General features: G+C 42.3%; 1 protein-coding gene across 1 annotated transcript in view; it reads left to right on the top strand.

Annotated features, from left to right (window-relative positions):
* Positions 1 to 12,330, top strand: part of LOC119735298 — a 148,264-nt gene that overhangs the window by 36,553 nt on the left and 99,381 nt on the right. The window contains exons 33-44 of the mRNA XM_038208997.1: positions 439 to 719; positions 1,152 to 1,247; positions 1,884 to 2,027; positions 3,600 to 3,761; positions 4,535 to 4,703; positions 5,705 to 5,883; positions 7,328 to 7,483; positions 8,248 to 8,361; positions 8,579 to 8,806; positions 9,638 to 9,988; positions 10,479 to 10,643; positions 11,611 to 11,892. Coding sequence (XP_038064925.1) covers positions 439 to 719; positions 1,152 to 1,247; positions 1,884 to 2,027; positions 3,600 to 3,761; positions 4,535 to 4,703; positions 5,705 to 5,883; positions 7,328 to 7,483; positions 8,248 to 8,361; positions 8,579 to 8,806; positions 9,638 to 9,988; positions 10,479 to 10,643; positions 11,611 to 11,892 — 2,327 coding nt within the window. The remainder of the gene's footprint in view (positions 1 to 438; positions 720 to 1,151; positions 1,248 to 1,883; positions 2,028 to 3,599; positions 3,762 to 4,534; positions 4,704 to 5,704; positions 5,884 to 7,327; positions 7,484 to 8,247; positions 8,362 to 8,578; positions 8,807 to 9,637; positions 9,989 to 10,478; positions 10,644 to 11,610; positions 11,893 to 12,330) is intronic.

The following is a 12,330-nucleotide window of genomic DNA, read 5'->3' as shown; positions in this document are numbered from 1 at the left end:
ATGTTTCTTCTTTGAGTGTGGTTTTATTTGCATTATTGAAATTGAACTAAAACAATCTATATACTAAATACGAATGATGGCATCATCTAATGAATTAATAAGGCAACTAAACTTTTATAAGCCATTTCGGTACATTGTTTGCGTTTCATTTGGGTCGGAACTTTCAGATTTTCAGCTCCATCTTCAAAAGCAATGCACTTAACCATTATTGCTTCGTCCTTCGGATGGGACGTTAAGCCGGAGGTCCGGTGTGTTGTACACGGCCTAACGCACGTAAAAGAACCCAGTAACACTTACTGCAAAGAGAAGGGGTTAGCCCCGGTGGTTCTGGCCTCCTAGTTATACTCCCTTGTGGAAGTTTTTAAGAGAAGAACCAACCAAGTACCACGAACTTGAATTGATACTGGAAGTTTTGTGTTGGTATATTTCTCTTACCAGGTATTACTGTGGCACCCCAGGCCTGAGCTGGCCCACTGACCTCTGTGACCCTGGCTGGTACTGCCGCAATGGTTCCCGCTTCGCCCAGCCGACTGTGGCGAATGAGGGTGGGCGGTGCGTACCGGGTGAATACTGCCCTCTCGGCAGCTCTCTCCCTCTGTCCTGCCTGCCGGGGATGTACTGTGGTAGCCCCGAGCTGGACTACCCGAGTGGTAATTGCAGCGCGGGTCACTACTGTGTGGGTGGGGCCTCGGTGGAAGATCCGGTAGGGGTTGCTTCAGGTGAGTTTCAAGACTGGGTTTTATTGTTATATGAAAGCAAACGTAAGCCAAAAGTAAAGGGGCGCTCTAGTGCCTGGGGCGATTCCCAATTTTAAGTTGTCTTCGATTTGGTATGCCTGTCACCAACATTTAAAAGAATCCGATAATTTTTGAATATTAATTTTGAGTTTATATTGTATGATGCGATTTTTGCATTTGGAAGGTATACATTTATGATTAGAAATTGTCCCTCATGACTAATTTTTAAGTCTTTTTGATGAACAATGTGCTAGTGAATCCATTCAAACTTTTTGAGTGTATTTATTTATTCCTTTTTTGAAAAAAAATGTTGCAGAGTTTTTGATGTTTCTTATTTAAAGTTCACTTCAAGAAAAAAGTGCATTTCTCCTTTGCGGTTTTTCATTGCTTAAACCGGTCTGGTTCCCTTTTCAGGCGACACCTGTCCCATGGGTCACTACTGTCCAGTAGGGAGCAAGTCACCAACCTCTTGTCCGAGTGGGACATTCGGCAACACCACAGGAAATGAAGGTGAGTGCCAATAGAGCACGAGCATTGTGAGCATGCCTTTATCCCTATTGAATCTTCATATGTTCTGCCTTGATGACTTCTTCAGTATTCTCTCAGAATTATTCCCACCTCATTGGGTTTTTTTTGAATTTTATTATTTATTTTTATACTTTCTTTTTTCTCTTTTTTTTTTTGGGGGGGGGGGGGGCGGTAGGGGGCTCTTTGCATTACTTTGCCTGTTGTGTATTGATCTGTAACATATCCTGGTATAGGTACATGTACATAATTATACAGTTATTACCTGTTGATTTATTTCAAGCTAAATTTGGTCACGAGGAAACTAAAAGAAGGAGCAAAATTCTTGATTTTAATAATTGGCCGCTTCTGTTGCATTTTAAGATGTGCAATATTTGAGATCCGTCTCGAGAAATAGAGTCCTTTTCTAAATCGCTGTTTTTTTTTAGGGTTGCAACAAAATTTAAAAAGGGGGTTTTGTGGTTGGAATAAAACATACTAGTTGAAAATTCAATAAGAGCACAGGGAGAGTCAGTGGTTGAGTCAGTGTGGCGCAACAAGAGAAAAAAGTGTGTTCCTTTAATTCTGTGGTATCTTTGTGATTACATCATCAGTGACCACTTTTTACTCTATATCTTATAGTGGTGACGGACTGCTACAACTGCACCCAGGGCATGTACTGTGAAGGCCTGGCCAACACCCAGCCAGACGGTGATTGTGTTGCCGGCTACTACTGTCCGCCGGGACAGAACATCGACGACCCTTTCGAGTTTCGCTGCCCTGAAGGTAAAGTGACATTAACCATGTGATATGAATGGGGAGTGATGGTGAGGGATTCAAGCAAAATAACTTGTTTGCTGATAGTATTTTTAATTACGATTTTGTTCTTGTAATCATGATTTCATGCCTGCAACTATGATGTGCATCATGTTCAGACCAAACATTATTTGGAACGATAAGCAAGCAGCATGCACAAGGCAACTCAGTACGGCACAGTGCATGTTGCATGCATGTATTTTTGATGTTGCTATGTTTTGAATATGATTCAACGAGCAAAAGATGAAACGTTCAGTGTTTGGTTACACTCCCACTCCCTTTTATCTTAGGTCCGGCAGTAAGAATATTAAATGTAAAAGAATTAGAAATTAAAAAAAATTGTATCACAAAATGAGCATAAAGTTGGACTTTCTGCAGAGCAAAAGCTTTTTAACGGTAAATAGTTTAGTATAATGGCATTAAAAAATCCTGCCGTTGTAGTAGTACATTAAGCAAGAAGTCAACTCAGTTTATATGCAGTACCCGCTGCTATGTACATCTATGTTAGGGCCCTGTCACACTTCTGCGTATCCCAATTCCTTATGATTTGCGCATTGACTTTTTTTCATACGCAGTCGTACGCACAATACGCACCTCATATGCATCTCTATTGTTTTGTGTAGGTTTTATGTATGCAGATATACGCATGGTACGGCCCAGTACGCAGGATAGTTTTGGGCATGCACAAAACTACGCTGCGTACGCTGTTACGCAGGTCATAAGTTATAAATACGCAGCGCATCGGTCGAGTGCGTTACGAGTACGCTATGTGTTCGTGACGCACCCCGTCAGCATATGAGCCGCCTGTATTGGACGTATACATAGTGTACTTGCAGCGCAGATGCAACGCACGCTGAACGGCGAGCGGCGAAAATGCGGCGGGAATACGCTCAGAAGTGCCTCAAGCATGCGGTCGACATAAGTCGGGTGCGTCCGGAATACGCTCGGCATGCGTACTGCATACTGACCTATTCGCAGCCTGAAAAATAATGTTGTGCACTGCATACGCAACTCATACGAATCTCATACGCAATGGATGCGCTGAATTCGTTACTTGTACGCTATATGTGCGTCGCACTTAAGTCAAAGAGATCAAAACATTTCGATGTTAATTGAGCGTACGGCTGCATATTGAAATTATTTGATAAGGAACTCATAAGGAATTAGGATACGCAACGGTGTGACAGGGGCTTTAGCTCAGTGGTCGAGTGGTAAGACATCTGCACTAGAAAGCAAGAGGTGGTGGGTTCGAGTCCCACCCGAGTGACTTTTTCCAACTTTCACTCGGGAGGTAACACACTGAGTATACAGTGTTTATACGTCGGTGAAGGACGAAACCTAATTTGATTTATTAAAGTTGCTTGATGGCATAATAATAACTTGGAAAGGGACAACAGGATGTACAGATTGAGGTTCACCTGGAAAAAAAATTTACCACCCTTTCAAATTTTGGCTTTGCCTGACTGCACTGCAAATTGGCAAATATGCTGATTTTCTGCTGACTGTTATCCACATTTTGGTACATGTGTGTTTCCCCTTCAGGTCATTACTGTCCCAGTGGAAGCCACGAGCCAATCCGTTGCAGTTCTGGCTATTACCAGGATGAGACAGCACAGGGATCCTGCAAGGGCTGTCCTAGCGGCTACTACTGTGACAACACCTATGCACCGGTGGTGCTGTATAATAACTCTCTGTGCCCTGAAGGTAAGCGGGATTCCAAAGACAAAACAACATTGAAATGCCTCTCCTGAGAAACAGTGAAGTGGGGAAAAAAGGGATGATTTGGGTTATAAAAAGGATGTGTCCAAAACAAACAATACACTTTAACCTTCCTATGCGAACATGCATTCTGTGCCAAGTTGTCCTTGCAGTCAAAATCAATCAATTGACTGTTTTCAATAGTTAAGAGCTCCCAGCCTACATAAAGCAGAATTGTCTGGCTGTGACTGTTTATGTAACTTGATACAGCTATGCTTAGATTGTTGGTGATTGATAAGCCAGCTGTGTGTACCAGTTGCCTGCTATGGGCTGTTGACACAGTGCTTGCTTGAAATATGATCTGATCGTTGGTGACTAGCTTGAGCAAAAGGCATGGCAGGGCAAGAGAATTGAATTTGTGACTGTCTGTGACTGTTCAGGTAGCAGGAGGGTTAATCCTGTTGAATTGGCACAGAAATGTCTCCCGTGCGTTAATTTTTTGATCAACTTGATATTGCAAGCTTTTTTTTCCGATGTCTGACTAATGCAATGCAAAAGGTTAGCTAAAAAATGATTAAATTTGTACTTAACCTTTTTGCAATTTTTACATTGTGTTTATTCAGTAATGAATCTATAGAACCATAGAAAGCTCGGGTATTTTCGAGTACTACAGTGAGTAATAAGCAGGGCGGTTTGGGGTTGTACAGTGACTAATGGGATTAGCTTGATAAAAATAACCCTTAGCACGATCCTCATATTTCCTTATTTTTGTCTGGCAGGATACTACTGCCCACCCCTCACGCGCTACGCCACGGAACACAAGTGCCCCCGCGGCACGTTTGGCAACCGCACTGGTATGAACTCGTCCGATGACTGCAACCCCTGCCCAGGCGGCTACTACTGCGATGAAGAGGCACAGACTGGCTACACCAAACTCTGCGAAGCTGGGTGAGTTGAAATCTAGGCGTGTGCAGTATTGGATTTTGAGAATCCACGTATACCGTCACCAAAAAATATTGCAGTATTATCTTGTAGTTTCCTGGGCGGACTGTTATGTCATATTAATACAATAAGACACGTGGTGTTAGGGAAACTGCACATAGGCAGCATGGAAAAAACTTCAAAGGCCCTGCTGGATAACTTCTAGGCACAAGTTTCACCTTTTCTAGATATCGTCACCACAAGGAATTGAAACAATTATCCATATAGTGCAGATCTGGCCAAGTTGTTTCCGTCACCTTTATTTTTAAAGGGCTTTATGAAACATCTGGCCACATTTAAGAAGGAGAATTGCAGTAATGAATTTCAATACCAAGGTCGTCGTTTTCTCTGTATTGTTGTACAACTTCATTCAGTATTGTTCGGTTTCCCAAAAAAATATTCTCACTCCACGGTGATATTGAAATATAGTCCAATAGTGTATCGACAATATAGTGGTAATGAAATTCCATAGTCCAAGTGTAGAAGAAACTTTTTGAAGAGAAAGTGCTGTCAAGCCACTGTCTTGATGGAAGGCGCTATCAGCAACATTAATCAAATAATAATAATAATAACTGGTATTTATTAAGTCCCTTCACCAAACATGCCAAAGGATACAAAGCGCTAATTATTACCCCTGTTCATCAGGCCATGAGACCATTTTTCTGAAACAGTCTTGTATCATGCACAATCTGGTCTCTACCTTCACAGGTGCCCATTTATACTCCTGGGTGATGAGAGGCAATCGTAGTAAAGTGTCTTGCCCAAGAACGCACGCACCATGTTCCGGTCCTGGGAACTTATTTATAGGCAGTCAAACCAGAGAAAATCCGAGCATACCTTGCACTCGGGCATTAGAATGAATGTAGCATGTGTGAGGTATGGAGCTTTTTGGCTTGCAACTTATTTTTCACTTCAGAAAACCTTTCCTCTGCATAAATAGTAACACTTTTTTTTTTTATCCCAACCAGATACTTCTGTCGTAGTGGAGCGACAATTTCCACACCCAACTCCACCACGGATGCAAACGTCTGCCCAGCCGGCTATTACTGCATGCAGGGAACCACCGAACCGGCGCCCTGCCCACCGGGCACCTTCTCCAACGACATCAAGTTGAGAAATCGCGACGAGTGCATGAATTGCACAAAGGGTATGTCGGGAAAAATGCATTCATGGAAATTCTGAGTCCTGTTAAGTTGAGCTATGATCAAGCAGAAAAGATTGATCAGTGCAATGTATTTGAAATTTGGCTTGTAACCAATTTTGCTCAGAAAATATGGGAAGGCCCTATCTGGCAGAAACGTCATGAAACGAGCCCAAGCTTTGACTAAATTATGCTTGTTTATGCGCTCTTGTTTTACAAGGAACTTTAATCAAACTGTTTACAAGAAAGTTTCTTTTGTATTAATGGAATGTTTGGGGCATCATGCAGTCAAGGGTGGAAAGATGTAGGCATTATTAAAGTTGAAGCGTCAAACATACTGTTAAAGCATGCAATCCAAAACATTGCAAATTTCCAAAATTTTGTTCTACAATTTTGTTGGTTCCCAAAATTATTGTTCATATAACATTTATGGCAGCTAGCTTCTTCCCAAATCAAGAAAAAATGATTAATATTAACTCTTTCAGTGCCCGCGACATTTCAAAAGTTTAACCCTAAAGCGCCCAACTTCGAGCTTTTTTGTTAATTATTCAAAATTCTATAAAAAAAAAGTACATAAGTTGTAATCACCAAACTTGTTGTATCTTGCTCTCTGGTATATTCTTGTTACCTTCAAAAGTCAATATTAGTCATGCACCTAGTAATAAACCCTGAAACACTCTCCTGAACACAGGGGAATTCCGCACTTTTGCAGAATATACGTGTGTCGCGTCTGATACCCCTCCTCATACAAACTCTGTTCATTATCATAAATATTGCCATGATTGTCACTTTTAGCACCATAATTATCATTTGTATCGGTATCCCAATGTTCGTCTTCTGACTCACCATCCAGTTCTGAAATATCCATGGATTATTCTGAATCAGAAAAGTAATCCCTTACCCTGTCCAAATCGGCGGAAAAATACACTGATTTTCTCTGGAGATAACACGCGAGCTCGGTTCATGGGCGCCGCCATTTTGTCAACAAATTGAAACTCAGTGTGATGCCCTCTCACAAGAACTCGAATATAAAAATAAATACAGGTCGTACATGCATATAATTGGTACCATTAGAAAGAGCGAGAGCGCCCCCTTTTGATAACATGTTACTCTACCTCGTACATGTACGAAGTTTGGCGATTTTAAGCACGAACATTACCTCGTACATGTACGAGGTTGGCGCTATTGGACTAACAAAAATAGCTCGTACATGTACGAGTTTGGCACTGAAAGAGTTAAAGAGGGTTGGGGCACATGGGGGTGGAGGTTGATATACATTTTGATCTTGAAATACTTGTTGAACTTACGAATAGTTTACGTTGCAATTTTAGTACTCGTATGTAGAGTAATAAGTACTTTCTCTTTATTTGAAACAGAAATTGCAGTTCATCTAAAAAATATTTTAATTATAAGAAAAAAAACAAGAAGTTCTTCTTTGTTTTTTTTTCAGGAGAGTATTGTCCAGATTATGGAATGACCGCCACGGAAGGGCCATGTCTGGCCGGCTACTACTGCCCAGAAGGATCCAGCCGTCAAGACCAGATTGAGTGTCCAGTAGGGAAATACTGCACTAATGGGACGTTTGACCCAACTAACTGCCCTAGAGGTATGTGGGAATTTCATATAAGTAACTTTTTATTAATACTTACAGAGACACATACCATAAACATAGCAAGAGAAGTGTCACACAAAAAGGTGTAGCTAAATTGTTGAACCAAACCATTGGAAATTTATACTTTTTGACTTGTTTTGACTTTTCGACTCGAAGGTATTTTTAAATGGGAATAAATATGTGCTTAAACAAGTATGTTTAAAACCGGCTCAGGGGCCCACTCGTCGATAATATCCCTCACTCTCAGCTTGGCAGAATTCGGCCCCCCCCCCCTAAGAACTCGGACATTGAGTGAAAACAAATTTTGAAACTTGCTACATGCATAGAGCAACTCTTCATGAACATACCCAAGAAATTTCATGACTATACGTCAACAGGTTTTGGGGTTATGGCAAATTAATTATTCATATGTACAAATGGCAATTCTGCTCTGTGTACACAACGTATATGGGAAAATTCAGTTTTCACGGCACTTAACGCCGGAAACTTTTTCACTGCACGGCAACCCGTGGTCTGATTGAAATGTTTTTGGCTAGAAGAAAATCATAACAGCTCGGGTCATAAAAAAAAACATTTCAAGGCTATCGCGGAAAAAGATGAAGGGGGGGGGGGGGCGGATTCCACTACCCCCCCCTTCTCCTGGCCCTTTTACGGTTAAGCTATCATAATGTTGATATCAGTGGTTATTTCTTGACATACCTTTCACTTGTGTGATAACACCCAGCTGGCTGACATTTGAGATCCTCTTTTGATTCCAGGAACGTTCAACAATGAGACGATGAAGGCATCAGAGGACGAGTGCTACCCTTGCTCTGGTGGCAAATACTGTGAGACAGATGGACTGACAGAACCGACTGGGGACTGCGCAGAGGGTAAGGAAAGGGTCTAAATCAGTATAGGAGCACTCGAGACTAAGTCGGTCTCAAGACCCGACATTTTGTGGTTTTCGGTCTTTTTCAGTCTCTCACTGTTTAAAGGTGTGTTGCAATTATGTGGTCATTTGGAATTACCTGGAAACGTAACGTCTAATTTAATGATAAAAGCCCATATTTGTGACTGACTTGATTTTATTTGCATCTTTTTTTTCAGGATACTTCTGTCCGCCAGGCACCATTGACCGAGAGCCCTCGGGCAACGAGTGCTTCATCGACCACTACTGCCCCGGTGGCGTGGCCGACCCGATCCCCTGCCCCAACTACACAGAGGCCAATCAGACCAAATCCTCCTCCTGTAACCTCTGCCCCCAGGGTTACTACTGCCCGGAACCTGGGGTCAGGATGCTGTGTCCGGAGGGCTACTACTGTCCCACTGGAACCGGTAGGATATTTATTATTTGAATCCTTGTTCTTATGGTATATATAAATATTGACTACTCTGAGTGGTGTAGTCAAACTAGCCTCCTGAGGTGATCTGTGGAGCGTTCTGAGTCAAAGTAGAATACTCTGTGGCACATTGAAGAAGGCTAGTTTTACTGTATCACAAGTTAACACAGTAAATTTTTGTTTTACGATGTCCCACCAGCAGATGCTACTTTTTTTTAAGATTCTGCTTTAAAATTTTACCAAAATTCAGTGACAATTTACTTTTATTTCTATTTGAAATAAGTTGAACATTGACTCCCACATTTTTTTAACTAGCCCTCTGTGACATTTTTGTACGAACTCTGTATCGTGTGGGAACAACAAGCGCAATGCATGTGCATGGTTAATTAAATTAAACTGACTAGGATCACTTGTAATAAATCTGACATTAAACAAAGAAACTGAGCGATTAAACAAAGAGAATTGAATGAAATGGGAATTCAACCTGACACCTCTGGAACTACTCAGTGGCATTGCAAGTCTTATCTCTCTCTTGAGTCGTCCAATGCCTTCAGGGGTTGGTGGAGTATTCACGAAGTCCGTACGCCAGCGTACTCAGTCCCTCATTGCCAACAGTAGCTCGTTTCCCTCGAGCCCAGTGTCCTTCTCCAGGAGCATCTTTAGAGTGATGTGTGGTCGGCCGACTCAGCGCTTCGCCTCGGGTGACCATAGCAGGAGCTTAGCTGCGGGATCGTCGTGTTAAAAAAAAGTTTATAATTTGGTTTAACTTCTTTGTTCATCATAATATTCAGATGATTACAATTCCTTTAATGTTCTCCCTGTCCAGGCGTTAACTGGCAAGCCTGCCCACGGGGCACCTACAGCGACCAGTCCGGTCTGTACAACCTCAACCAGTGCAAGCCCTGCAGGGCAGGCTACTACTGCGACAGCGAGCACTTGACCACAGAAACCAACCCTTGCTCGGCGGGTTACTACTGCGTCTTCGGAGTGGACCGACCCGAGCCAGATGGCGACAACGCCACGTCGTGTGCGTACTACGACGGCCGGCAGACCGGTTACGGCGGGCAGTGCCCCGTGGGGCATTACTGCGAGGAAGGCTTTATCTATCCCGAGCCATGCGCTGCAGGGACATACGCGCCGTCGGAGGGCATGGATGCTTGCCTGTCCTGCGAACCTGGTAAAGATTTGACTTTCTGCTAGAACTGTAGATCTCGCTGTGTGGGGTTTACTCACGATAAACAGTGAAAGATACGTCGGGTGAATGCATCGGATCATGTTTTCGTAATAGGTTTATACAGTAGGCAGAACACTTGGAATACAAAGTCGTATGGACGTACAAAAGTTCTGAAAACTCTATCAGAACTCTCCTACCGGTAAAAATCTTCCCCACAACAGGGTCCTCCGAGGGTCTAAGTGCTAGTTTGGCAGCTAAGTAGCATATAAATTTCCATCAGATTGTGGACAATGTCTGTTTGTTTTGCATGTTTTGTACAGAAGCCTTTGCAAATGTTTGCAGAAAGTTCACATTTAATTTTGAAAAAACAAACCCAACGCTTACTTTAAGTTTTAATCTTGTCAAAATTCAAAACAACTCTTTTAAGACCTCTGAACCTGTGCCCACGAAGCAATTTATCAGTTTTGTTTAACAGTAATTTGATTTTCCACAGGCTACTATTGCCTGGAAGGGTCATCTGCTTACAACGACAAGCCGTGTCCAGCTGGTCACTATTGTCCAGCGGGGACGGAATCTGATACCCAGTTCCCCTGCCCCATTGGCACTTTCAACAACTTGACCATGAGTACCAATGCTAGTGCCTGCACGCCGTGCACAGGTAAATAAAACACTCATTCAGTTTATACATGTAGGATGGTCTTTGATTGTGCAAAGTTTTAAGTTTGTACACACAAAGTATATTCTGGTGGCAAGTTTTTATTTAAATACTCTTAAGTATTAAGTGATTATTTTCATAAAACTGAAATTTATATGCAAGTTTTGTAAACTTTCACATCAAGGATGAAACAAGTTAAGGGCTTGAAAGGACAAGTACACCTGACAAACTTACTAGTATGCAGTTATTGCAAATGCATGAACGTGAATTTCATGTCTCAAAAATGGCCGTCTGTGTTTTTGAAAGAGTACTCTCTTGAAAGTAACCCGTCTGGTATTTAGATCACTTACTTCACTTGGGGACATATTTAAGACGGTGAGGATTTGTGAGGACTTGTGAGGATATACATGATATATAGACTTGTAGGGCTTGTGAGATCATAAGTGGACTTTTTGGGACTTGAGACATGTCAGGACTTGTGAGGACTTGTGAGGATATATAGACATGTAGGGACTTGTGATATCATAAGTGGACTTTTGGGGACTTGAGACATGTCAGGACTTGTGAGGACTTGCGAGGACTTGTGAGGATATATAGACTTGTAGGGACTTGTGATATCATAAGTGGACTTTTGGGGACTTGAGACATGTCAGGACTTGTGAGGACTTGCGAGGACTTGTGAGGATATATAGACTTGTATGGACTTGTGAGATCATAAGTGGACTTTTGGGGACTTGAGACATGTCAGGACTTGTGAGGACTTGCGAGGACTTGTGAGGATATATAGACTTGTAGGGATTTGTGATATCATAAGTGGACTTCTGGAGACTTGAGACATGTGAGGACTTGTTAGGATGTGAGTATATGTGGACTTGAAGGGGCCTGAGAGGACTTGTGAGGACATGTGGACTTTTTGCGAGGGTTGAGTTTTGTGAGGGCTCACCACATTTGGCTTGTCTTGTTATTGCAGGCGGTTCGTACTGCGCAAGCCCGGGCCTACCCAATCCCACCGACATCTGCCAGGGGGGATTCTACTGCAGCGGTAGCTCTTCCACTGCAACTCCCTCTGGAGACGGAGGCAACATGTGCACGGCCGGGTACTACTGCCCAGCGGGGACGTCCTACGCCATTCCCTGTCCAGGGGGAGAGTATTGCGCAAGGGATGGATTGAACCAGACATCAGGAATCTGCGATCCTGGGTATTACTGCACGCTCATGGCAGTTGTGCCTAACCCTGAAGATGGTGTAACTGGTAAGCATTCCCCCCCCCATAACTTCAAGGTGGATGATGAATTGTCTGGATGAAAAAACAGTTGGATAGACATGTTTATTATCAATGGGACATGATTTTTATGAGGCACGCAAGCTTAGGTCCCCATGTTTAAGATAATATAAAAATAAGATGATAATTTTCAGTGGAGGAAAGCTGGAGTTTGTGTTAAATTCCTATCGAAAAGCATAAGTGTTTAATTCACATTTGTAAATCACCTGTTAATTGTGTTAAGTGTTCCAGCAAAATGAGACGCAACTGGGCACCAAATGGGCACACTGGCCATGTGGGAAAAACAAAAACATATTTTAAAGAAACACTATTAAAAAAGTGTTTTTCAAGGACTTTCACGAATACAAAACTGAAAATTTGAAGAACTTTTTCTCAGTATTTTACTTTTTGACATGTTGTTTATACAAA

The sequence above is a fragment of the Patiria miniata genome, unplaced genomic scaffold (assembly GCF_015706575.1).
Source record: "Patiria miniata isolate m_02_andy unplaced genomic scaffold, ASM1570657v1 HiC_scaffold_29, whole genome shotgun sequence".
Taxonomy (NCBI): domain Eukaryota; kingdom Metazoa; phylum Echinodermata; class Asteroidea; order Valvatida; family Asterinidae; genus Patiria; species Patiria miniata.
The sequence above is the reverse complement of the archived record's forward strand: the minus strand, read 5'-3'. Positions and strand labels throughout refer to the sequence as shown.